The sequence below is a fragment of the Alligator sinensis genome, unplaced genomic scaffold (assembly GCF_000455745.1).
Source record: "Alligator sinensis unplaced genomic scaffold, ASM45574v1 scaffold222_1, whole genome shotgun sequence".
In the NCBI taxonomy this organism is placed as follows: Eukaryota; Metazoa; Chordata; order Crocodylia; family Alligatoridae; genus Alligator; species Alligator sinensis.
The window spans coordinates 1723742-1749303 of NW_005841912.1; the positions used below are offsets into that span (position 1 = coordinate 1723742).

Sequence of the window (25562 nt, forward strand, 5' to 3'; positions counted from 1 at the left end):
TTCTTAATATCTAAGCTACATCTCTTGTTGCAATTTAAAGTTGTTACTTTTTATCTGATCTCCTGTGAACAAAGGTGGTATGTTTGGAGTGTTGTTGTAGCCCTGGCAGCTCAGGAAATATGCAAGAGTCAAGGGATTATTTCATAATACCTTTTAATGTAAATGGAGTTAAGCATAAGTTATTGTTTTATCTGATATTTACTTTAGAGGGGATCTGCTGCTTTCCCAGACCTGCATAAGGACACTCTATGCCCAATAGCTTGTCTAACCTGTCTCCAAAACTTACATTTGATCCAATAAAGAATATTAAAGACTAAAGCTTAAAGATTTTTAAAACTTTCTTTATTATGCATTTCACCAGAAAAATACAGCTGTAAAATGTCTGGAAAAGTTTATGTTTTGTTTGCAAAGTGTTGGGTATTTTACTAAACAGAATTGTAAACAACTGAGAAAGAAGTAATGTTGAGGACATATTGAGCAGGAGATAGTAATCCTTTTTCTCCCCACTGGTGACCTAAAATAACAAAAAAGATTATCTTATAAAATTGTGAGCTACATCAAAGTGTTATGAGAAGTATTAAACCACTCATGTTGAAAATAATTTGGTATGTCTACAGGTGTGCTTTATTGCAAAGTAGACTCATTTGCTCCACAGTAAAACATCACCATCTACAGGTACACTACAACTAGGGCACAATAGACTAATTTACTCCAGCATAGGATAGTCCCGTCAGACAGAAATACTATTGTATGCTAGAGTAAATTACTGCACTTAAACACACGTGTAAATGGTAACATACAGATTAGTTTACTCTGGTTCAAATTGTGCTGGAATTTATTTAGTCACATTAATTGCAGGTGTAGACATGTCCACTAGGCACATCTACATGAGATGCTACATTGCCACAGCAACAAGCTACTGTGCCATAGCTCATTGCTATAGTGATATAGCATCACCAGGCATGAACCATGACATGGATGCTACTGAGCAGTAGCAGCTAAAAATAACCATGGGGCAATGGCACTGCGCAGTAACACTGGTTACTGCACATTCTAAAGCAAGTGATAAATGATTGCACAGTAACAACTGCACAGCTGGCCACAGTTTGATGCCTATTCTCAGGATCTCACTCACTTGAAAAAACAGCTCACAGGATTGACCTTATAGGCTCTTATGCTGCAAAGACTCAGGACCAGAGTCACCTTTACCCCATATGGCACATCCTCTTCAGTATTGGGACCAGAGGATTTTCAGGTTTTAAGTCACAAGCTTTCTTTGTCAGCTCTGTGATCAAAACATCCACATATGGCTACAGCTGTCCCAGGAGGTCAAGTTGCAGAAGAGATGTCCCCAAGTGCGTCACAGTTATACCTCACTTGGTCCTAACACAGGCTTTCTCTCCACTCATGGTGCGGGGTGAAGATTCCAATTAGGCATGTTGCAGATTAATCTAAGAAAGCTATTGTATGACTGCACATTGTATGGGCAGGTCTAGCATAGTGGTGCACAGCTTCTTTGCCTGGTGGGCCAGACTGGCAGTGCTCAGTTTGTCCGTGGGCCACATCCAGACAGTGCTCCCAATCTGGTGCCCAGGCAGGCATGGCTGGCACCATCTGGCCATGTGGGGTGGAGGGGCCACGCCAGGCCCAATGCAACCCTGAAGAAGAAAGGAGCTTGAACCAGCCCCATGGAGACGGAAGGGGGCATGGCCAGGCCCAAACCCAGCCCTGTAGAGAGGGAAAGGAGCATGGCCTGGCCCTATGGGGTCAGGGGGTGTAACCAGGTCCCAACCTGGCCCCACAGAGGAAAGGGGACATGGCCCAGCCCCAGAGAGAGGGAAGGGGGCATGGCCAGGCCCTGCAGGGTAAGAGGGCATGGTCAGTCCCCAACCCAGCCCTGCAGGAAGGGAAGAGAATGTGGCCTGGCCCCAATCCAGAAGCAGTTGGGTGTGGCCTAGCCCCATAGGGGAAGGGGGAATAGCTTGGTTCAAACTGGCCACACAGGGAACAGGATTTCGGGATTTGGCAGGGAGAAGGGTGCCTGTATGAATAGTCACTGCTCCCCCGATGCTAAATTTCCAGACCCACGGGGAGATCCACAAGCTAGACACAATGGTTCGACAGGCTGCATTTGACCTGTGGGTTTGAAGGTTGAGCACCCCTGGTTGAGCATGTTATGGATTGCATGAGGCAATCACCTCTGTAACATGTAACAGGTCTCCAGAAAAAAAACATTGTAAAACACAACCTAGAAGGGGATGTGCTGTCTTTTGTAACCAAGGATCCCAGACTCCAAGATAAAAACAGTTCTAGGAAGGAACCAGTGCTACATCAAGCCATGATCCCATTTGCTCTGAGGAATTAAATGCATAGTCCATAAATAGTGGTGCTCCTACCTGCCATGCTTTAGCCTTCAATTCCTAAGATAGCTCTACTTTTTTCAATGAGGCATACACCCTGGGAAAAGAGAAGACAAATATTTGAGACAGACAATCAATGCTAGTAAATGACACAGGGCATTAGTACACATTCATGTGCTGCAGCACTGAGCACTTTTAAAAGTGTCCGGCACTGCAGCACATGCATTTGTATAAATGGCAAAATGCACATCAGTGCTGAGAAAATGGCAGCAGCACACTTTTGAACTAAAACACATTGAACGTGTCTTAGTTCAAAAGCACACTGCTGCTATTTTCTGTGCACTGACATGCATTTCGCCATTTATACAAATGGATGTGATGCAGCGCTAGCTGCATCAGCTCACATGCTCTGCAGACTCAATTTATCGAGTCTTCTATGACACATTGGATTTCTGGTGCATCAGAGCAGACAAAGATATGTGTATACATGCCCACAGTGTTTAGTTAAGAAGCTTCTATGTTCTCTAACTGTTGGAGTCTTGATGGCACACAAGGCCAAACCAGATGGTTCTAATGGTTCATGTACAGGAAGGTGCCTCACGTGTACATTAGTACACAGAGAAATAGAATCACTTTGTGGTAGCTGAACCCTTTCAATTAAATGCAGATATTGACATGTCCATGCATGCTTTCTTTGATCAAGACTAGGCCCTGTATTCATGAAAAAAGAAGAAATACCTCTTCTCCAAAGCAGGTATCATGGTCTTCTGCCTTGCAGCATTTATCCACCATACCAGAAAAACCTGCAGTGATTTTCTGCAGTTGTTCATCTGTTATCGTGGGCTTGCGTTTAACAAGGTTGATAAGCAAACTGGAATGAAAGCAAAACATAATGATAGTTAATACCAGTTAGTCTGACTTGACTTGCTGGGATTCAGTGTCACATTTCCCTGAGGCCTGTGTTGATCCTGGATCTGACTCAAGTTATGAGAAATGCCTACAAGTGCATGTGGTCTTGGGTTTGAAAGTGAGTTTCCCCCTTGCTCAACATAGACGTGATCTATTGTCCAGTCAAGCTTATGGGATTTTTCTATTGACTGCAGTGAGACTTGGATGAGGCCCTGCACGTCAAATATGAGAAAACACAGAAACAGCTCAAAATAATCCTTGCTTTGTTGCTTCAGCTCTTATGGGCATGTGTAGATGAAATGAGGGGCATATGTGCACAACACTTTAAAACGGGTTAAATGATTTTGCACCACTTTAATGGCATTGGTATTTGCAGGTGTCGGTGATATATTGCGCATTAATTCCAGCCACTGTAGCACATTCCATGGCGTAATGTGCTTTAAATGACTTTGGGACTCAGAAAACTAAAACACTTCCAAGGAGTTTTAGTTTGCTGCCCTACATCCACGGAGTGAAGCACCGGGCTCCGTGTGGCTCAGGGGCTGTGCAGGCAGCCTGGGAAGACAGGCTCCACAGAAGAAAAAAAAAAGCAGCAATCCTGATCTTTTTGTTTTTCCCCTGGAGCCTGCCTGCCTGCATGAGCTGCTCAGGGACCCAGTCCTTCCCTCTGCAGCTGTGGTGCCCCCCCAGGACCGCCTGAGCCGGGTGCCTGTGGGTGGGTGCCACCTGAGGGGGGACACTGCTACCATGGAGGAAAGCACCAGCCTCCCCCCACCTTCCGCAGCCCAGGGACTGCTCCACCTGCCGGCAGCTCGCCCTCCCCTCCTCACCACCAGAGGCAGGTAAGACACAGGTGTGCATGACACAGGGGGTTACTTCATCCTAAATTGAAGCAGTGTTTTTTTAAAAACCCATCACTTCAATTTAGGGTGAAGTAAATCCCCGTTTCATCTACAAATACCTACAATTTCAGCCACACTGCTCAGTCTGCCACTTCTCCTGTTCACCTTCACTCACCCCTCCCCTCACCTTATTCTAGGTACAAAAGATCCTCCTTGCATGGGTCTGTAAAGTCTCCATGGTTTTTAATTATTAAGAATGCATCCTATAAGCCACATCTCCTGGGATGCCAGTATAAAAATGGCTTGCTAAGAACCCCCTCTCTTTTTCCTATCTGCCTTGTAGCATGCACTGGCTCAGACTGAATCACTATGCCATTGTACTGAATGCTCTCTGCAGTAAAGTTCCTAACAGGCTGCAGGAGGCTAGAAAAGCAAACTTTTCACATCATATCTTCCCTACAAAGTGATCAGGGTTGCCAGAGTTGGCTATGGAAAAGAAAGCCTGAACATTTGGGAACAACTCAGTGTAAACCAGCATTGTCTATGGATTACATCAACTGAAGATGTGAAATACTGAATGTTTACAACCATAGTGACAGTAGTTTCCAAGCAAATGCTTGTAATTACCTGCAAATGCTTCCTTGGTTTATCTAATACATTAGGGTTGTGCTCCTCCATTTCAGGATGTTAATTCTCACAAGATCTATAATGAATTAGAAAACAAAGGTCTTACCTATAGTCGTTTTTTTGCTTTACATCTTCAGGAGCAGAGCATAATTTCTCATCAAAGTTGAACACATTTGGGTTGAATGGTGGAGGTGTATACTTTTCATCCACTCCCAGTTTGGTGAGGCATGGTCTCCTTTTAGAATAGGAGTCATCACAGCAATGTGCAACTTGGTCATTTATATGTGTTGTTTCCTGTTTCTTGCACATTTCCTGAATCAGAATGCTAAGCTGAATAGAGAAAAGAAAATCAACAAAGTAAGAGTCAAAACTTTTTTTATGGAAATAGGAATACCTGATCCCCACAGCCGAGTGGTATTCCACTTCCAAACACAGAAAGCATCAGTCTAGATTTCATTTGGTTTTGATTATGGAGAATGAAAGAAACAAGTAAGTTTTTTTTTTAAATGATATTGAAGTAATCTGCTGAAGAGCTCAACTTCATTGAAAAAGGAGGTGGCTTCTGCTAATGGATGCAGGGGGCTAACTTAAGGCTTCTAGCTTTGAAAACAATGGTCCAGGTTCCAATGAAAAGTCTCAGGATTAATCTCCTCTTTAAGACAGAGGCAACTTTGAGAATAAAATGGCTGCTGTCTATGGGTTCAGCAGGGTTCATGGAAACTTACAGGTGGAGTACAGGTTTCATGGAAACTTACAGGTGCAGTACAAAGAAAAAAACATCAAAAAGAAGGGAAAAAAGGAAGAAATCTACTCACAAGCCCCTCAGAACAAGGCATGCGTTTGTCTTCGGGTTTCTGGCAGCACTTGACACCAATAGCTGTCATCCTGTGTCCAAGTTCAAGCATTGTTTCTGTGGATACTTGAGGCATTTTCTTGGTGTAGTGGAAAAGAAGCCTGAAATCACAAGATTCCACACTGAATGATTACTGTTGAACAAATTATTGGCAACAAGTCATGTAGCAAGGCTAGTTTCACCAAGTACAAAACAGTCTGTCCAAAGCTGTGCTAACTTTCCTCTGTTTCAGCAGGGAGAGCAGCAGCAATGAATCCCCTCTTAACAGGGTTTTTTTCTCTACACCACCTCTTTTGTCCCAGTAGTGCAGTGTTGGTGCTTTCTGAAGTACCAGCTGAACATGTCTTGTGCCTTTTTCTGATCATCTGTGTCTGGAAAATGTCACCCTTACCAAATTGAACACATTCCCTTCTTATACACAAGGACACTTTTCAGAAACAACATACGTTACTGTGAGGTTAAATTCTCCATCATGTGCAAGACGGTCACAGCGTGCCTTTACAAGTTCTTTAGTCTCCTGGATGTGTTCTTGGATAGCCGCTTCCTGCAAATAAACATATTCCTTATTAGCAGCATGTAACATAATGTGTCCCTGACAGCAGCACACCCAGGTCCTATGCAAACAAATATGCATCTAGTGTAGCCACTTATCTCTTCTATTTGTCCCGAAGTACAGTTCCAGCCCCCATAACTGCAGTAATTGAGAATCCTATCATATTTGAACATATTCATTTTTGGAACATCCCTGATTACACTAAGAACACAAGAAGAGCTACACTGGATTATTCCAATGGTCCGTTTAGCCCAATATCCTGCCCCTGACAGAAGAACAAATGGATGCTTTAGAAGGAGAGTCTTGAAGCAGGTATATCTAGAGTGGTCTACCCCCGTTCATCACCCTCCCTGGCATCCACCATCATTAGCTTAGAGATGCTAGAAGGAACATTTCTGACTGTTGTGCTCTGTCCTAGCCACTGAACCATTCTCCCTCTCAGGAACTGGCTTCTTCATTACTCAACAGTGCTTCACTTGTGTGTAGAGGAGCAATGCCAAAGTGAATCCTTTTTTACTTAAGATGTTACAGCATGCTGTTTTCTGTCTCTCTGAACATTCTCCTGAAGAAAATATTAGGTGCAAAAATATTTGTGAAAAGTTAGCAGGGCTGCCCCTGGAAGGGGGTGGGGGTGGGGAGTGTGAATCGGGGAGACAGCCCTGGGCCCCGCACTTTGGGGGGCCCCATGGTCAATGCCACATAGGCCCCACTGTGGCCACACACCACCACTGCTGAGTGCTGCTAGCTCTGCCACTGCCGCTGAGCACTTCCAGCTCCAGCCGCTCGCCAACCCCCCACCCATGGACTCCACACAGGCTGGTATGCCCCAGGCCCCGCACCCCTAGAGATGGCTCTGAGAGTGAGCATAAGGTTCATAAATGTGACTGATACAAGCTGATGGGCTTCACCTGAATAAATCTTTTTTAAACCTTTTTTTCCCCAGAATTTCCCAGCACTAAGTAAAATCCACGTTTGTTTTGGCTTGCAAAATCAATTACTTCTGTTAGCCTCTAAAGGACTGAAATGCTTTGATTTCAGGGCCAGATCCTGTTCCACCTATTAGGTGCCTAATTTTGATCCTATTTAAGCTTATTCAACATACACGTATCAGTCAAAAAAATCCAGAAAGAACCTACACACATTTTCTTTAACAGTCTTTCAGAGACTCAAGGGTGAAGTACAATCACATGTTGGCAGCTAAGTTCATTTACATGCCTAAGAGGCAGAATAGGTGTTAAACCAAAATTGCTTTGTGCCCCTAACAGACAACACAATAGACTGAAGTGTCACGTCTGCCAAGGCCCCTGCTGTAGCAGGGAACTGATTAAGTAAGGTTAGTGTCACAAATTCAACTTAAAACTTGGGTTGAAGTTGCTTGTTGCACTTAGACCATACTAAGGGCACCTAAAATGTGAGCATCTGGACATTAAGGCTTGTTAGCTCATTCTAAGTGCTCTCCAAGCATCTCAAAGTTACCCCACTACAGGTGAGGGTTAACTCTGAGCCAAGCTACCTAGTTGAGAGTAGGCTCACTTCAGTCTGCTCCATGGAGATAAAATGATTAATTTGCAGTCCACCAGCATCCCAGGACACACCACTCCCAGCTCTCTCCTCTTATCCCACCCTTCACCCCCCCACACACACACAACAGTGACAGAGCCAAGGCATCCTGGCTTCTAGCCACGCCCCTGTTTGCTAGTCCTCTATTAGCAAGAAACAGCACTAACACTTAATGTGCAACTGTTCACAACATGTTCTTAACTTTAACACTACTTAACATCCCACAGATTTAGTAAGGTCAAAGTATAAACTTCACCCTTATTACTAAGTGCAGTTAAAATATGAGCAGATGCATGCTCAAGCAGTTTAGCATATGTTCAATGTCCTTTTGGCATTGCAAAGATGTTACCTTTCAGGAGAGGGTTATCTCCTAACACATACTAACTTTAATACGTCATTACATTCCAATGATCTGCAACTCTTACAAGTGAATGTAGGGCGCCATCAAAACACATCCTAGCTTTAATACATCACAACATTCCAAGGAATGGGTGATACCACCCTGAGAGATGCCAAAATGATCCTTGTAAAATGTTGCAATCAAAGTTTAAAAAACCCCAAGATTCCTGCATCAGACATCATGTTACACACTTTTATGCAGGACCTCATACATATGAGTCCTGAATTTTGCCAGGGCCTGCATTTGCCAACACAATGGAATTATTGGATGTAGTATGACTTCTCTATCTCTGGGTCAAAAGATAGTTCTTTCTCCATAGTCAATGAATCTTTGTCCTTTGTCCTCAGTAACAAAGATGGCAATGGTACCTCTTCCATGGGAATCCCAGCTTCTCCCATAGATTAATACACAATAGATTCTTTAAAAATGGAATCTCATTAAAATTCCCCTGATCTGACTCCATTCATCATAACTCAAGACATTTCAACACTCTATTATACTATAAGTGGAGAAACAGTGGAACCTACCACTTTAGCATAACATTCAGAAGGATTTTCAGTTTTGCAGCACTTTTCCAGGGTGTCTTCATATAGCTTAGCAATCCTCAGACATGTCTGAGTAGAGAACTCTGGGTGCCTTCTTGAATATTCATAGAGAAACCTGCAACAATTGAATGCTGCCAGCATTAGAGCTGAAGAATAAAATTGCCATGGCTTCCCTAATGAATAACATAGCAATGAGCATAGAGACAAATCATGACTGTTGTTCTGATGGAAACAGGTCAGGTAAACCCTGAGGTTTGGAATGGGTTTCCTTGCCTTAGTAGGACATCTTTACCATTGCAGAGTCTATAAATGATTGATTGCAGGAGGGGCAACAACCAAAGAAAAAAACACTTCCTAAATAGGATGTTATAGCAGAAGCACATAGCAGCCCTGAATATAATGCTATCTCATACCAGTGGCAAGGGGTGGAAAGCCACTGATGTGCTACCTGCCATACTCCACTAGAAAGATATGAGGAGTTAACACTGGGAATTAGAGTATAGGAAAAGGAAGGAAACAAAACAGAGGAGATCTTGACCTCTCCACGGACAGGTCTAAAAAAATCTTCCCAAGATGTACTCTACTGGCCAGATTCTCCTCTGGCATAAAATAGCATCACTACATAGAGGATACCAGGCGATTTACAGCAGCAGAATATTAGTGAGATAAAATTAATCTACTTGCTGTCTGTCTTTAAAATCTATTATTACAACAAGAGCAACAACAGCAACAATAACAAGTACAAGAATAACATTAATAACATGAAAAATAATAATAATAACAACAATAACAGTAACAATAATAAATCTACTTATTGTATTACATACTCTGCCAGGAAGGCATCATGTCCTGCCTCCAAGCATTTGCACACGTCTGGGTTGTGTATGTACTTGTCACCTATTGGGGGTAAGTCTGCAGGTTTGTCATCAAAATCTGCTTCAATGATACACTGGCTTCGCTCTACCACTGGTTTCTCACAGCAGTGATGTATTTTACTGGAGATCGCCTCTTCTTTGGAGCAGATGTAAGTCATGAGTTCAGCCTGCAGAAGGTGCAATGAAGCACCAGTTAAAAGGTGTTGATTGGCCATCCCCCCCTATTTTTTTTGCTATATTTTGGAAGCATGAGTCAGTGCTGCTCTTCACCCATTTTCTAGAGAACTGGCTGACTGCCTAAAGAAAGAAAGGGTTTTTTCAGGATGTTGTAATCAGCACTCCACTAGACAGAAAGCAACCTAAAACAGGCAGAGCTAAAGCAGTGCCAGTCTTCCTCCCAGCAGTAGGCCCTTTGGTCTATCAGAGCCATGGCACTTCTGTCATTCTTCATGGCCCAACCTGGGGAAGGTTGTCCCCATTCCTTAGTTTTAGCATGTTAGTGAGGGGTGACTAGAAAACCTCAAATTCCCTGTCTTTGTCACAGCCACATTCCCCTGACAGCCCCTGATTTCTCTGCACTGCAGAATGTGGCCAGATGCAAAAGCCCCACAAGAACAGAAAGGCAGTCTTGGACACTGCATGCAAGTGGACAGTCATCTTGAGAGTACCCTTGTGGTCAGTACTGCAGTCCTTAACCTGGTGAGTTGTTCCATCGAGCTGAAGGGCACCTATTTTGTGATAATTTTTAGTTCAGTCCTGGGAGACCTCTTGAGGATTTGGGCAAACCAGGGTTTGCATTATGTGGGAGCTTGAAGTGGGGACTGAGCCCCTCCATAAGAGATGAGAGTCCCTCTGTAAGATTTGGAAATCATAACCTGGGGAGGATCTCCAATTTTATTAGGGCATTGTGATAGTCAGCACGATATTTTTGCAGACCACTCCCCCACCCTACCCAAGAGTCAAAGTGTAATTCAAAACCTGGGGCTAAGGAATTATGTTTTCTCTATATCTGACATTCAAAAAATAGCAGAGCACTCCTAAATCCCCTTCCTCCCTATCTGCATGACTGAATCTGAAGTGCAGCACTGCAAAACAGAGGTTAGGGTCAAGAATTTTCTGCTACTGGCTGGCTAGAAACTCCAAATACATTGCAGCATTGCAAAACATTTATGTGGTTTCCATTTATGCCTGTTTCTGTTCTGAGGTCCATTTGTGTGTGTCTGTGGCTTTAATTTTTAACCTACATGGTCTACCTATTACCCTAATTAATATGGTGATTTTGAGCTTCGAAAAAAACCTTAAGCAAGCAAATAAATTCGAAGTCATAATGAATGTGTCATAATTCCTTAAGGGCTATATTTCTAGTTGGTACTTGAGAAATATCCCCAACCAGTCCCTGTGGGAAACATTTAGGCTTAGGAGGCTGTGAAGAAAACTATAATGACCTGTAGATTACTATAAAACTGGAATGCATAACCCATAATTTTTTGCTATAAGTGATGGAATGCCTCTGGGAACCTGGATTCTAGAGCTGGCTTTGTTTCTCTTTGCTCTCTGTGGTCAGCTTTTACTAACATTCACCATCAACAAAGAATGTATATTTTGGAGCGGGGGGGAAAAGGTTACATAGGGCAGTACGCCTAAACTACACCACCGTTTTATTACATACTGATGCAACCATTTGATGCATTCCCATGTGGCACTTCTACCTCCCACTTTTAAAACACCTAAAAATAAGTTTGTCCATATCCTGATATTTCTTTGATGTTTCTTCAGGTTTTAGAACTACCGGCCCATTTTGTTAAAAAAAAATAATGGCAAAAACACTTACTCTGCATGGAAAACCAAACTTTGTGGGTCTGAAAAACCATCCAAGTTTATAGGCATCTTGAAATAAATTACTAAGTGCTCACTTCTGGCTGGTACCATGCTCCTTGCCCCCACCTCCCCCCCATGAGTTGCCTCATCAAGCTGAAGGGTACATATTGGATGCATCTACATGTGCACATTTAATGTGCATTAACCTGATTTAAGGCACATTAAGGGCATGCATCTACACACGTGAACCTTAAAAATGGTGATTTAAGACTATTTAAACCTAAATTTGATACCTGCATAAAGCAGGCATCAAATTTATGCACAAATAGTTAAATCACATTAGCAAATGGGCGACACACTAATGGACAATAATGCAGTGTGTGCCCATTGACTTGAGACTAACTTTAGTCCCAAGTCAATCCACACACCCTCGTTAATGCTCAATAGCATGTCTACACATTCGCTAATGTGATTTAACTATTCATGCATAAATTTGATACTTGCTTTATGCAAGTGCATATCAACATGTGCCGATATCACATAATGCGCATTAGGCAAATGCAAATGAAAGGTGTATAAAAGCATGTGTAGACATTCCCATTGAGTGTGTGTGTAAAAGCATGTGTAGACATTCCCACTGAGTGAGGAATTTAGAATCAGTGCTAGGCAGCTGTTGAGAATTTGGGCTGAGAAATTATGATTTGATTCTTGAATATGAAGTACAGCACTGCATAGAGAGTTATGGGGCAAGAGTTTTCTGCTATTGGCTTTCGAAAACCTCCCAGCACACTGCAACATCACAAGACACGTCTGTGAACTGCATGCCTACCTATTTCAGTTCCAGGATCAACTTTTGCATACCTATCACAGCTTTCATTTCTACCTGTTTCCCTAATCAATCCCTGTTTCCCTAATCATTGTCCACCTGTTTCCCTAATCAATATGATGATTTTGAGCTTCAAAAACATAGGCAGATAGGTTATACTCCAAGTCATAACTAACATCTAACCATTCCTAAAGACTATATCCTAAGTTAGTGCTTAAGAAATATTTCCAACCACGTTTCCTGGGGAATGTGTAGGCATTAAGCTGTGAGAGTAGAGTGTGTGATAGAAAATATAACTCTTCTGAGTTTTTTCTCAAATATACGAATGCCAAGAAAATATGTAATTTACCCTGTCATCCATGCACTCCACCATGTCACCATCGCAGCACTCTTTGTAGATTCCCTTGAGATCTTGTACAATTTTGTGAACTTCTGCAAATGGAGCCTTTGGATATTTTTGGCTAATGAAGGCTAGCCGCCTAGAAAGAAGGGAAGAAGAAGAGAAAAGAGTATTTGTGAAGCTTAGTAAAAAAAATCTGACATTTAGGCTAGTCTGTAATACTCAGGAACAGGCAATGTTTTCATTAGTTGGACTCTTGAAAGCTGTCAGTCTCTCTCAAAAAGATGCTCTAGATACATCTTACTATGTTGGGCTACTCACTAGATAAAATCAATGTCTTGCATTTATGCAGGGGATCAGACAAGAAAACTGTACTGATCAGTTCTTAATGTATAATAGGCAAGGGCTGTAGCTGAACTATTATTATCCAAGGAACATGCCTCTGAAGCATTGATTCTGGAATAAATGATACAATCACATGTATTACTGCAACCTAGTATCTAGAGCTGGCTTCATCTGTCTTTACTCCCAGTGGTCAGCTTAGTACTAATGATCACCATCAACCAACAAAGATTATGCATGTTTACCTTTGCATAGTGCAGTGCACAAAAACAAAGCCACAAATAAAGATCTTGCCCATATTTGGCAAAGCCTGGAATGGCCTAATCTTTATGCAGGATTTGAGAAGGCTTCTGGCCATTATGTACTCTGCCAGGAAGTTACCATGTCCTGCCTCAAAGTGTTTGCACGCTTCTTGCAATTTTTGCAATTCCTTGGGCAAAAAACCAGGTCACTTTTAAATATGAGGCTGATCTTCAAACCCTGTGGATGCAAGTGACTGACTTGTATAGACAGAGGTAAACATTTTGTCAGTGCCCAGGGATACTGATGTAAATTGTTATGATACAAGTCCTGTGTTTTCTGTAGCAATAGAAATGTAGCAAAACCACTCCGACTTTTCATTCGGGGTCTAAGTTAGGGCAGCTCAGTTTACTTTACAATGCCAAGGTCATGTGACTGTAACTAGTTACAGGATAACATCTGAGGTGTGATCCTATGTGGTGCTTCCTCCTCCCAGTTTTAAAGCACTTAAGAGGTATATTTGTCCATATCCTGACACTCTGATGTATCTTCAGGCTTTAGGACTAACAGCCTACAGGTTTCCCTCACTTTATGCAGGTTCTGTATGTGCAAATACACTCTTATTCCATGACACTTTTTATACCAGAAATTCATTATATGCAAAGTAAATTCACTCTCATGAGATCAGTGTGGTGGAAGCCCACAGTCAGCTCCTTTGTGTGGTACATTGTGGGAGTGATGCACATCAAAATATAGTCTCCTGTGTGGATCTGTGCTCCTCACTCATTGTCTGCGACATGTGTTTGTGTAGTTGCCATCCTCATTATGGTAACATTCACCATCACCCTGTGCTTGTGTGTAATGTCTGCTGTTGGTGAGCTCCAAAATTCTCATGTAAAAATGGTAGAAATGGGTCTGTGGGTCAGTACAGTTGAGGTCTTGGAATATATCCCCAGGAGCAATGGGTAGGGGGGTGCACAAGGGTGCACATGCACCCCCTGAGCGTAGCAGTGCACCCCCTACAAAAATCACTGCAATTGCCACTGGCCACCACTGATGTTGCCGGTGGCATCTGCTGGAGGTTGCCGATCCCTGTTTGGTGCTCCCCCACACCACCAACAGCGCTGGTGGCATCTGCGGGAGCTCCTGCTTACCACCACTGTGTTCCTGCTGCCACTGCCATGCTACCGCTACCACCATTCCCCCCCAGCTGCTGGGGGCACACATTGTTCATGTATATCCCTATGTGTTACATTGTAAAGTGGGTTCCCTCCTTAATGCTATTTTGCGTTATGTGCCGTTTTCCAGGAACACATACAACATAAAGCAAGGAAAACCTGTATTTTGTTATAAAATAATGGCAAGGACACTTACTCTGCCTGGAAAACTCTCTCCCCAAACTTCTTTAAGATTCCACAAGCGTATACCTGCCGTGAATTCAGTTTTTTGGCTTTTTCCTTTATGGCAGACATCTATGGTAAAAAGAAACAATTTGTCAAAAAAAAGTCACACTCGATAGATTAGAAAACAAGAAACAGGAAGCTCCAGTCTACAAACACAAAGGACTCTTCCCTAGTAAAACTGTGAAGAGGCAAGCAAAGTAAGAGGTCCTGATGCAACCATTAGCCACTTACAGTCCAGCAGTTAATTTTGATTCAAATATTTAGGGCCCAGAATGGCTGCCCTCCCTCTTGCTAAGTTGTACCTTGCTGTGTACCAATTGATTTCACTGAACTACACAGCCTTTGCTCGCAGAGTCACCAACTGGTGGTTCATCAGAAGCCATGGGGACTAAGCACAAATGAAGGGACAATGTGGCCCAGAATGTTTTAAAAGTAGGTGACAGATGGAGACCCTTCAGTTATTTTATGACTATTTCACAAATGACGATATGTCCAAGTAAGTAATGTGCAAGAGCACCACAATTTCTGCATAATTTGGGAATAACTGCCTTTGTTTTTGTATGAAGCAACGATTTCTTATGGTGAGAACTCTCATTGGATTAACTGCATAGTTGAGACAGAATTATACAAGATTTAGAATACAACACATACTTCTTCAGGTCTTTTTTGTATATAATTATTTTACATACTGATATTTTCTCATTCTTCTGAAATGCCTCAAAACCTGTGGTATTTAGAGTGATACATGTTGGGGGTGGAAGGAAATCTGGGGGAGACTGTAATTTCTACCTTAGAAGCTGTTATACAGTCAGGAGGCACACTTTATTTTAAAATTACTAAAGTTAATTAGACATTGTCCTTTCAAAACTGCCTTCTGATCTTACCAAGGTCAGGGTTAAGTGGATGGAAAATTCCACTTTTCACATAGAAAATCTGAGTACCTTTTCATCCAAGCAAGTACCAATGTCAGTCTCTGCACAACAGGCTTCAACTGCATGCTCATAGTCAGCACCCAGGGCAAGAATTGCAGGGGCATAAAGGAAAGGTGCTTTTCTTGCAACCCTATAGAGGTAACTGTAATTCAAAGAAAATACAAAGCCAGGTGTTTCAGTAACAGCAATAAATGTCCTCAACTCTATGCAAGGTTTCTGTTTTGTTTATTTATTAGATTCATAGTCTTCCCTTCCCCAAAAGGCTCAGGATGGCCTAAAATAGTGAATGTGCAGTGTCTAGGTTTTTAAAATGTGTGTGTGAACATGTGTGTGTACATGCGTGTGTACCCACACACACACTCTTACACACATTCTAAAAGCCTAGACACCGCACATTCATTATTTTAATATATATTAGAAACACAGCAATCTAGACATAGAAATCTAGTGTGGTATCTACCAATAGTGTGTGTTGTGCTACATCTGAATATCTCCAAAGAAGAATTCACTGATGGAGATCATTGGATGAATTCCTTATATATTTGGCCACATCAATACTATGAGAATTAGATTTGTATTTTTATTTTTTTTAAATCACTGATATTTTATAATGGGATGAAACCTGCCTAGTTTTGTTGTTGCCACCCCTTGCTTTCTTTCTTTTTACCTTTTTTTTCTGTCCTTTCCAGTGACAAAGTGAAAAAATTAAAAGAAAATGGAAACTGGAAAAAAAAACGAATGCTGGAAAAGTAGAAATGTAAACATTACTGGGTTTGGGTTTCAGGCCTTTACCAAAAAAAAAAAAAATACTTAAAAAAAAATCCAGAAAATGTGTATATGAAGAAACATATGGTTTTCTTTGCAAAAAATTCAAATACAAAAACCAAACCATTATAACATCTAGTGGAAATGTCATCGCAAGTTCAAACTTTGAACAATTTTTCCAGCTCCTTTGACACAAGTGTATACAATATGTGTGTGTGTAGCTGTTTCCACACTTAAGTTGGCAACATTTTGGCCATGTAATTCTGTGTGTCTACATGTCCAATGAATCTTGGGGAGTACCTCTGTTTAGTATGATTAATAATCTGCATCTTTAATAAAAATCAGTTTCCTTACTGTTCCAAGAATGACTGTTTGTTGTCTGTGAAATCCTTGCACAATACAGCAGGCTCAGGTCTCTGATATGGCTGAATGAATGGTGGATTGTTTATTTTGAATGTTAGGAAGCACTCATTTCTTTCAGGGTCATCTTTAGCACAACAGTCAGCCATCGACCCGTACATATCACGAAGAGCTGGTACTCCACAGATCTCATCCAAGAAAATGGCAGGCTACAGTGAGAGGAGTAGAAAACAAACATGGCCAAGAGTCACCATTAAGGTTGGTTATGGAAAGCATAATGTATCATAATACTTAGGGTCAGAAGAGACCTAAACAGATCATCAGGTCAACCCCCATCATCAGGTCCGACCCCCTGTGAATGCCTGGGTGCAGCTGTGGCTATAGCAGCAGTCAGTGTGTTATATTCGCAGTTCAACTGGGCCATTGACAGAATGGCTGTCAGGGTTAGTGGGAATATCCCCCAGAAAGTTCTGGAAATTTACTGGCTCTATCATTTACTGGAGACAGACCAGCCTGACTGGTCCATCACCTTGCCAGGGACATTTTGGGGCAGGATTATGTGCCTTTAAAAGGTCATGGCCCAGCCAAGATAGAGGCATCCTAAGGATACACACTATGATCAGACCCCCTTTTTCCAGGCTGGTGCAAAACATTAAGTCTAGCCTGTGTCCCACCCTGTATGTCAATCCAGTTGTTTTCTGGGATAGCCCCACAGTTGCCATAGACTCCATGAAGTCCCATTCCAGCCCTGACAGGCCAGCCTCAATGTGAATGTTGAAGTCACTCAAGACAGTAAGTCTGGGTGTTCTCAATACCACTTCCAAGGCCAGATTCGCTAGTTTAGTCAGGGGATCTGTTGTGCAGAGGGCTGGTTGATACACTAACAGAATCCCTGACTTATCCCTGGTTCCAAACACAAGGTAGGATCCCCTGCATTGAACAAGTCAGGCACCAGATACCTTTTACATGCAAGAGTTTCTATATAGACCACTGCCACCGCAGCTTCACTGCTATACCTTCCCCTACCTAGCACTACCCTGCTAGGCACAACTGATACCCCCAAAAGGTCCCTTCCTATGCTCACCATCTTCTGCCTGCTCTTGGTAATTTCCACCCAGTTGCCAGGGCTGACAACAGGTTCTAAATTATGATCCCACCAGGGAAAAAGATTGTTTGGGGAGATGTCCTTACCCAGGCACACTAGGACACAGATTGAGCAGGGAAGCAAGCAGGGAAAAATTCCATCCCACCCTACCCATTCCCGGCCAAAGTCATATAAAGCTAAAATCAGCAGGCCTCTATCAATTCCAATACTCACACTACGAATTGACATAAGTCCATCAATTTAAACCAGGGATGTGAAAGACATGGTCCACGGGCCAGATATACCCTGTGGAGCCCTATAATTTGGCCATAAGTCTCAGACTGACCCCACACATTGCATACAGCATATGATGCTAGTTTGGTATATGCCACATTTGGTGCACATAGCTGGACCCAGTGTGCAAAACCAGTCCAGCATAGACACTTTATGCAGCATGCCCTGTGCCAACTCCATGCATGAGCCCTGGACTGGAGCCAGCATGTGCTGCATGCAGTATGCAGGGCTGGTCCAGGGTATGCATGCACTACATGAGTTGCCTGCATTGGACTGACCTTGTGTGCTGGCTCCAGTGCATGGGACATGTCTGTGGGCCTGATCCGTAGGGCTGGATGAATTTGACAGTCGATTCTGATATCTACATTCTCCCATTCTTTATGATCAGTAGAGGTCTGCTGTTACTTAAACTTAATAGGACATATACCATCTCAAGTTCGCCTCAGACTACCAGTTCCACTGAAATCAGTGTAAGTTCTCAGGTGTATCTATGACAGGATGTGGTCTATATTTGAATAACAATACAGGAAACCTTCTAAAAAAATGTTGTGATCCCTTGTACTCAATTTGCCAGTTGGAAATAGCCAGAATATAGTCCCAAACATGCCCCTCACATCCTTAGGCATATGACTAATACTGAGTAGGCCTCTAGGTAAGTTAGGTTTCTCTAAATATCTCTAAATCTTTAAATATCTTTGTAAAGCTAGATAGCAGACACTTTCTGAAAATTTTTACCTGAGGGTCGTAAGTTCCACTAATGCCCTCCATCTCCAACCGGATCAGAGGCAGCTTCCCAGCAGCCAGGACAAGTTCTACCTGCCCCACTTGGGGCCAGCCCAATCTCCCCCAGCTGGGATGGAGCTGGAACAGCTCCCTCTCTGCCCTCCAGAGCTCTGGGCTAAGCCCCCATATTACCTGCCAACCAAGGGCTGGCACTTAGGGGAGCCAGGAGCTCCCTCTGACTGCTGCAGGTGGGCAGAGCAAAGCAGGAGCAGCCCTAGACTGGACTGCTGGGCTCAATTTGTTCCCAACAGGGGCACATGTATAGATATACACCAGGGAGCACTTTAATGATCCTGAATTTTCTTCAGAAAAAAATCAGGCACATTAATTGCATGTGTAGACACGCCCAGTGTTTCCTTATAGTCAGACCTATACTTCATGTGCCAGTGTCCATTTCTAGGCTCCTAAATATCTTTAAAAATCTGGCCCTTAGTGACTTAAGACCCTATGCCTTAGAGGAAGTCAATGGAAAATAGGCTGCTAAGTTGTGTAAGCATTTTGAAATTCTCTACTCTTAGAATCTGGTATTTAAGAATATCCACCTGAAAGGCAATTTGGCTGACAGCATCAAAGACTGAGCACCTTAAAGGTTTATAGTGATAAGAAAAGAAGATTTTACTTTGCTGTTTAAAGTAAACTGTTTCCTGCTGTAACATACTATGAGACAAATACTGTAACTCTGGATATTTTGCCTACCAGTGATTTTGTGCATTCTGCGGCATCCTCATTGTCTACACATTTGTGTGCAAGGTCGACGACATCCTTTACCAGTTTAGCTAGTGCATCAAAAGGACACTTCTGGAGGTACTGAGCAAATGTGATCAGGGCACTGAAATATAAAACATAATTTTTAAAGGTGAAGATAACAAAGAAACATCTTTTTTCATTTTACACAGTTGCCTTTGGATTCAGAGATTTTGTTTTGATCCATGGCAATCAAAACTGAGAGAGAACCCTTCATTGAAATTACTGAGCAAAGTTAGTGAGAGCCAGTTATTCCAAAGGAAGAAAGCTATGACCAAAAATCTGATTCAAATGGCATTTATGCCTAAAATGAATAACCTCAATATCATAATTCTGCAACCTATATTCTTTCTCATCCCTTCCCTTCCAAGTGTAAGTTTTAGTTTAATTTCTTTGTGAGGACCATCATATAGGGTATAATCACCTCAGATTAGGGACTTGTCCTCAGTGGGTGCATCTACATGAGACACTACTGTCCAGTCACTACTGCACATTTATTATTTGTTTTAGCAAGTACTAAATAAATGCACAGTAACTGGAGTTACTGCACAATAGTGCCGGTAAACATCTTTTAAGTGACACTACTTGTGCAGTAGCCTAATAATACTGTGCAGTAGCATATTAGCACTGTCTGTGTTGTGATGCACTACTACACAGTATTTTTCGACTACTGTGTAGTCAGTATCTTGTGTAGGTGTGCCTGGCGTTATCCTTCCCCTTGCATCCAGCACACTTGCAGTTACCGTAAGTTTAGGTATTAGTGTCATGGTTAAAAGTAATTGATAGTAGAACATTAACACCCAAAGGAGTTTCTGTAGTAGCTCTCTGAGATCTTTAGTTATCTCCACCATTCCTAAAACCACTAGGCAACTTGGTTTGTCCCAGTAGTGTCCTTTGAATGAGACACCATTTGGCACACAAAGGTTATTGAATCTGCACTACTTCTAGGCCATATTTGCTTGGGGTGGTCGGACTTGGGTGTGGTTTGGTTCCCTCTTACCTAGCCAGTTGTCCTGCAGTTCACTCCTAAGCATCTCTTAAGGGTAGGACTGCAACTGCTTCAAGGCTCAAGCAAGTCCTGAGTCTGCCTTATCTGGCTGTATATAACATTCGTTTTCTTTGTTTGTAGAGTCCATATGTCTTTTAATTAGCCCACATTGTATTTCCTGCTAACCAGCAGCTTATTTTTGGTGCGAAGACAAATGTAAGGTTATTATATCATTCATCTTAAAGGTTCACTTACACGTCTTTAAAAGTTGTTTCCTTTAAATCGCTGAAGCGGTGGGCAATTTCACTCTTGTGTTCTAGGTAATAAAAAAAAAGAACAATATGTATCAGCTTTACATTTGCTGTGTGTAGATTCCTCCTGCTACAGTGAATCTATTTGGGCATATGGAGGAGTGTTTAGAAAAATGTTCAGACTTGACCTAACTCTTAGACTCAAGAGAAATGTTCCTATTGATTTCAGCCGGAGACAACTATAGTTGAAGTCTTATAATCCCTTGCTTTAGTTTTTTTGTTTTTGTCTAGGGCTCTCCATGCTGCTTTTCTGATAACCCTTCTTTCCCAAGCCTTTCTTTGGGTTACCTTGATCTTTCCTGCATCTCAGGTGGCCCACCTAACTCACTTTCCAATGATTACTATGGCCTTTTTCATATGCTTATCTAGCCAAAGTTAGTCTGTCTCACCATCAATATATTCTGGTTTAATAGTTAACTGCCGAAATGTGTTCCTGTTTCAAGTATAAGACAAACAAACTGGATCTCAGATACCATGAACCATTAGCAAATTTGGAGTTTCAGTTATAATGACTGCACTGCTGTGAATATTGAAGATGAACTCAGATGGTCCCAGTCTGATCTTTAGGAAAACCTTGTTGATCGTTTGAGTTTTTTTAATTTGCATACCTAAAATTAAAGAGGTCCATTGGCTTAGATTCATGCTCTACTGGACACACATCATTTGCATCTGCTGCAAAAGGTAGGGGTCATATTCAAGCTTTCAATCTGTAATTAAGATACCTAATAATGCAAGGCTTGTTGATCCAGGAGTAGCTTAGTAGGCTTTGCAAAGTGACTGAATACATAGAAAAATGAAATAATTTTATTTTCACTGAAATTTTTATCAGATAACTTGGACATTTCATTGACCAAGGGATGGACAGAGGGGCTAGTTTTGGGTAAAAACAAAAATATCTGACCAAATGTTTCAGTCAAAATCTTTCAGCTTTTGGGTTCTCAATTCTTCCAAAGGGGAATAAAAAGCTCTCTAGGAAGGCAGTCTCCTCCGGTAAAATTTAACTAAACTCAAAATCTCAAGAAAGCTGTGATGGAAAATTCTTGGCCAGCCATACTCGGTGCCCAAATTGAGATTTAGACAGAGTATTAGGAAAGAAAGGAACAGTGGCTCTAGTTTTATATATAATTTAAAGAAAAAAGTTTTTTTGGCAGGAAAGTGCATTTCCTTGTTCCATTCTATAGAAGTTATTTAGGGGAAAACACTATATGTTGATCACACATTCAATTAATGGCATGATAGAAACCAGCCGCAAAGTTAGTACACATTTTTTGTGGAATAACTTTGTGGCTTATTCCATGTTTTATGATACCATTAATTGCTTTAATGTGCAGCTAGGTTAAAACTTAAGATGTGATTAACTTGTTAAACATGTCTCAAAAGTGGAAGGGACTATAATTCATCTCATATCAGCACTGACCAAGCCCATTATTTTCAATAGATTAAGTTATTCTCCAGAAGGTTATGCTTTCAAGCCTTAACCTGAAAAGTTTCTGCCTTCAGAAATTAAAATTTTCAAAGTCTTTTGAAGTCAGAGTTTCTCCATAAACTTCAATGGATTTTAGAGCAATCATTTAAAACTAAGTTATGAAATTCTGCAAAATTGAATCCAAAAGTCTTGGGAGCAATACTACAAAGCTTGCAGGGACACAGCATTAAAGCAAGTAGTTAGCACAGATCTTTCTTACCTGCCTCTCGAGCAGATCTTTTCAGATTCCTAGATGTAGCAGAACTGAAGAGAAAAATTAAAGAAATTAATGCCACCCACTTCATGGTTGCAGAATTTGGTGGGGGAAGGATTGTGCAGGAATGCTAGAAAGATTGCAAGAAAGGTGTTCATTTATATACTCTTCTCTGTCCAGACCTGTAAACGATTAACCATACAATAATCACTTGTAGATTTCCATTTGATCTGAATATTACAAAACTGGGAATATTTTTGCCAAAAATTAATTTGATATCATTATTTACTTATTTGGACTTGATCTGAATCTTTTTGTTCTGAAAAGGCCTTGCAAATTCATGAACCTTCTATCACCCCAAAAAATAAAGTTTTGTGTAAATTACCTTATCAGATTACAACCAAGGGATTTCATTAAAATATTATTTCGTTTACTCTCATTGCCATGCTTTTTATGGCCAATATTTGTTCAAGTGATCTGAACTGCTAGCTGTAGGACTTCAGTCAAGGGATCTCTGTCAGCAAAGCAGGACTGATAATGTTCACATTGGGCGCATCTACATGAGACACTACTGCGTAATAGTTACTGCTCATTTCTTTAATACTTGTATTAGCAAGTACTAAATAAGTTCACAGTAACCAGAGTTACTGTGCAGTAGCAGTAGCCGATGCCTTTTATGTGATGCTACTGCACAGTAGCCTAATACTACTGTGTGGTAGCGTCTTGGCATGGTTTTTACCACATGACACTACTGTGCAGTATTCTCTTTGTTAAAGTGTTTCAGTTAACCAGCTTGAGTACCAACAACAGAGTATGAATTATGATCAATGAATAGTTTTCACACAGGCTGTGAAGACCACAGGAGCAGAAAATTATGTGCTCAAAACAGTCAGTGAATTCTGACAAATAACTACTATGGAGCCAAAGATATAAATGTAATTTAGCATAGTTCCAAGGTGAGGAATACTGTGATTTACACTAGTTGAGAGTCTGGATAGTATTTTTTTTTAAAAAAGGGATCTATTGAAGAATGGAAGAGGGCAACATTCATCACAAATATTATTGTCAACAAAGAAGTCTGACTAGTCTGAACCATGAGATTTCATAAGTGATTTACCAGTGAGTGTCACCTCTTAGACTTCTTCTAATTAAGTGGCATTGTAACAGGAAATCATTTCATTTTAGCTGCTAAGAGAAAACTAAATCTCTGGAGAAAACACCCTTTTCTAATGGCAGGATGCAAACAGCTGTAAATTGCATGACTGTATGGCCAACCTGCAAGCTCTGTGTAATTCCAATGACATACGATCAATGCATCTTCCCCATCCAAGTGTTTGCCCCTGCCCTGTATCCTTTCCTTATTCACCATAGCCTGAGGATATAGATATATGACACAGTTACTATGGAATAATGTCCCCCAGAGTTTAACCCTTAGAATTTAACATAGTAAGATGTACACACATACAGTCAACTCTCCACCTGGGCACTGGGTCACAGAGAAGATAGTTTACATTCAGCAAAGGACTGCCCCAGGCTAAAATAGACTTAAATGAAAGACACATTACAGGTTCTACATTTTTTTCAACAGGTAACTTACTACATAATACTTCTGGAGTGATGTTGTAGTCTTGATGGTCCAGGAATTATGTAAGATGAAAGAATTTTTGTGGGTGATATCTTTTACCAGAACAACTACACCTTCCAGATAGACTTAAACAAGCGTTGAATGAGGCCTGGTGAAGAATGCATTCAAAAGCTAAGTCTATCTCAACCATGCAGCTGGTCCAATAAAAGATGTCACCTACAAAATCTTTGCCTTAATACACAGTAGGAATTCAAGTGACTTACCACATAGTAGTGCTACATAGTAGGGCTGTGTGTCACATACCTCCTCCACTTTTACTACGTAGCAAAGTCAATGTACTACATAGTAAATGCATCAGGTGTCTGCACCCTCGGACTCTGAGGGACCCCTCATCCTGTAACCTTTTCAGCCCTTGACCTACCTCCTTGCCTCTGTTCTCTCTTGGCTGATTCTTTTGCTCCAGTCTCACTCACTCCAAACCTCACTTCTTTCATTGAGCTAGTTTCTTTAATTTACATATGGTAGACTGCAGTTTAAAAAAATGTTTTTATCTACAACTATTTTCCCAATTCCCTCCTCCCCTTTGCTTCAAGCCTCTCTGAAAATGAGGTTTCTTCCCTCTAACTCAAACTGCAGTCCTGTAAATCATCTTAACTCCCATGTAGTCTACTCCGCCACCACTTTATTCCACTCACAAATTGCTCTTACGGACCTGGTTAGAAAGAAGCCTCAGCTACTGGCAGGCAATTCTATAGTTGTCAGCTATTAGGCTTATTGTTCTCTTCTATGAAACACCTGTTTCTGGAAACAGTTAGTCAGGACACTGAACTAGGTGGGCCATGGATCTGATCTGGTGGGAGTACCTATGACCTTCTGTTCTTTAGTTTTCTGTAATATTTTCTTATCATGCTCTTATAATTTTCTGTGAATATTTCTGTCAGTGAAATTAGAACAGCCATGGCTAGTGACTGCAAAGCAGTCAAACAGTTGAAATGACTTGGTATTAAAATTCTAACAGACTTTGCTGTGAAGTTATCTGTGCAACTCTGCTCCCTGATCTCCTTACCCTTTCCTCTTGTACATCCATCACACTAAAACAGAGGCAGGCAAAATACAGCCCACAGGCCGAATCCAGCCTGCCAAGCACTTTCATCTGGCCTGTGGGGCTCCCTAAAAAATTGTGCCCCACCGAGTCCTTCCACCCACAAAGGTGGGAACAAGGTGTCCACATGTACACCCACCCCCCAAACACACCCTATTGCCTTGCTCCCACCCTCATGGGTGGAAGAGGCCCACCTGGCAAGCATGCAGTTTCCTAGGGGAGCTGCTGCTGCTGCATCCCCCAGGGACCTGCTCTGCTTCCCCGGTCTCCTGCTGGCTCTGGGCAGCAGGCAGGGAAGCAGTGGGGGTGGGGCTGCAGCTGGGACGGAGCGCAGAGTGTGGGGCTGGGGCTGGCAGCAGCGTGGAGCCCATGCTCAGGGGGCAGCAGCAGTGTGGAGTTGCGGTGGGCAGCATGAGGGCATAAGGGAGAGTAGGGGAGATGT

General features: G+C 41.9%; 1 protein-coding gene across 1 annotated transcript; it reads right to left on the reverse strand.

The window, feature by feature from the left end:
- Nucleotides 1-325: 325 nt before the first annotated feature.
- On the reverse strand, nt 326-22555 carry ALB (albumin). The gene is made up of 15 exons (XM_006018765.3): nt 22440-22555; nt 20699-20759; nt 19408-19540; nt 16545-16759; nt 15435-15567; nt 14465-14562; nt 12518-12647; nt 9477-9691; nt 8632-8764; nt 6038-6135; nt 5554-5692; nt 4845-5068; nt 3099-3231; nt 2397-2457; nt 326-514 (listed from the first exon to the last, which is right to left on the reverse strand). Exons 1-14 carry the CDS (start codon nt 22522-22524, stop codon nt 2407-2409), a joined length of 1848 nt encoding a protein of 615 aa, XP_006018827.1. The 5' UTR covers nt 22525-22555; the 3' UTR covers nt 326-514; nt 2397-2406.
- Between the last annotated feature and the right edge of the window lie 3007 nt (nt 22556-25562).

Coding starts and splice junctions, on each gene's coding strand:
- ALB (XM_006018765.3), bottom strand. CDS start 22,524: ATGAAGTGGGTGGCATTAATTTCTTTAATTTTTCTCTTCAGTTCTGCT. Junction 15,568..16,544: donor AAACAGTCATTCTTGGAACA/GTAAGGAAACTG, acceptor TTTGAATTACAG/TTACCTCTATAGGGTTGCAA. Junction 12,648..14,464: donor GAGAGAGTTTTCCAGGCAGA/GTAAGTGTCCTT, acceptor CCTTCTTTCTAG/GCGGCTAGCCTTCATTAGCC.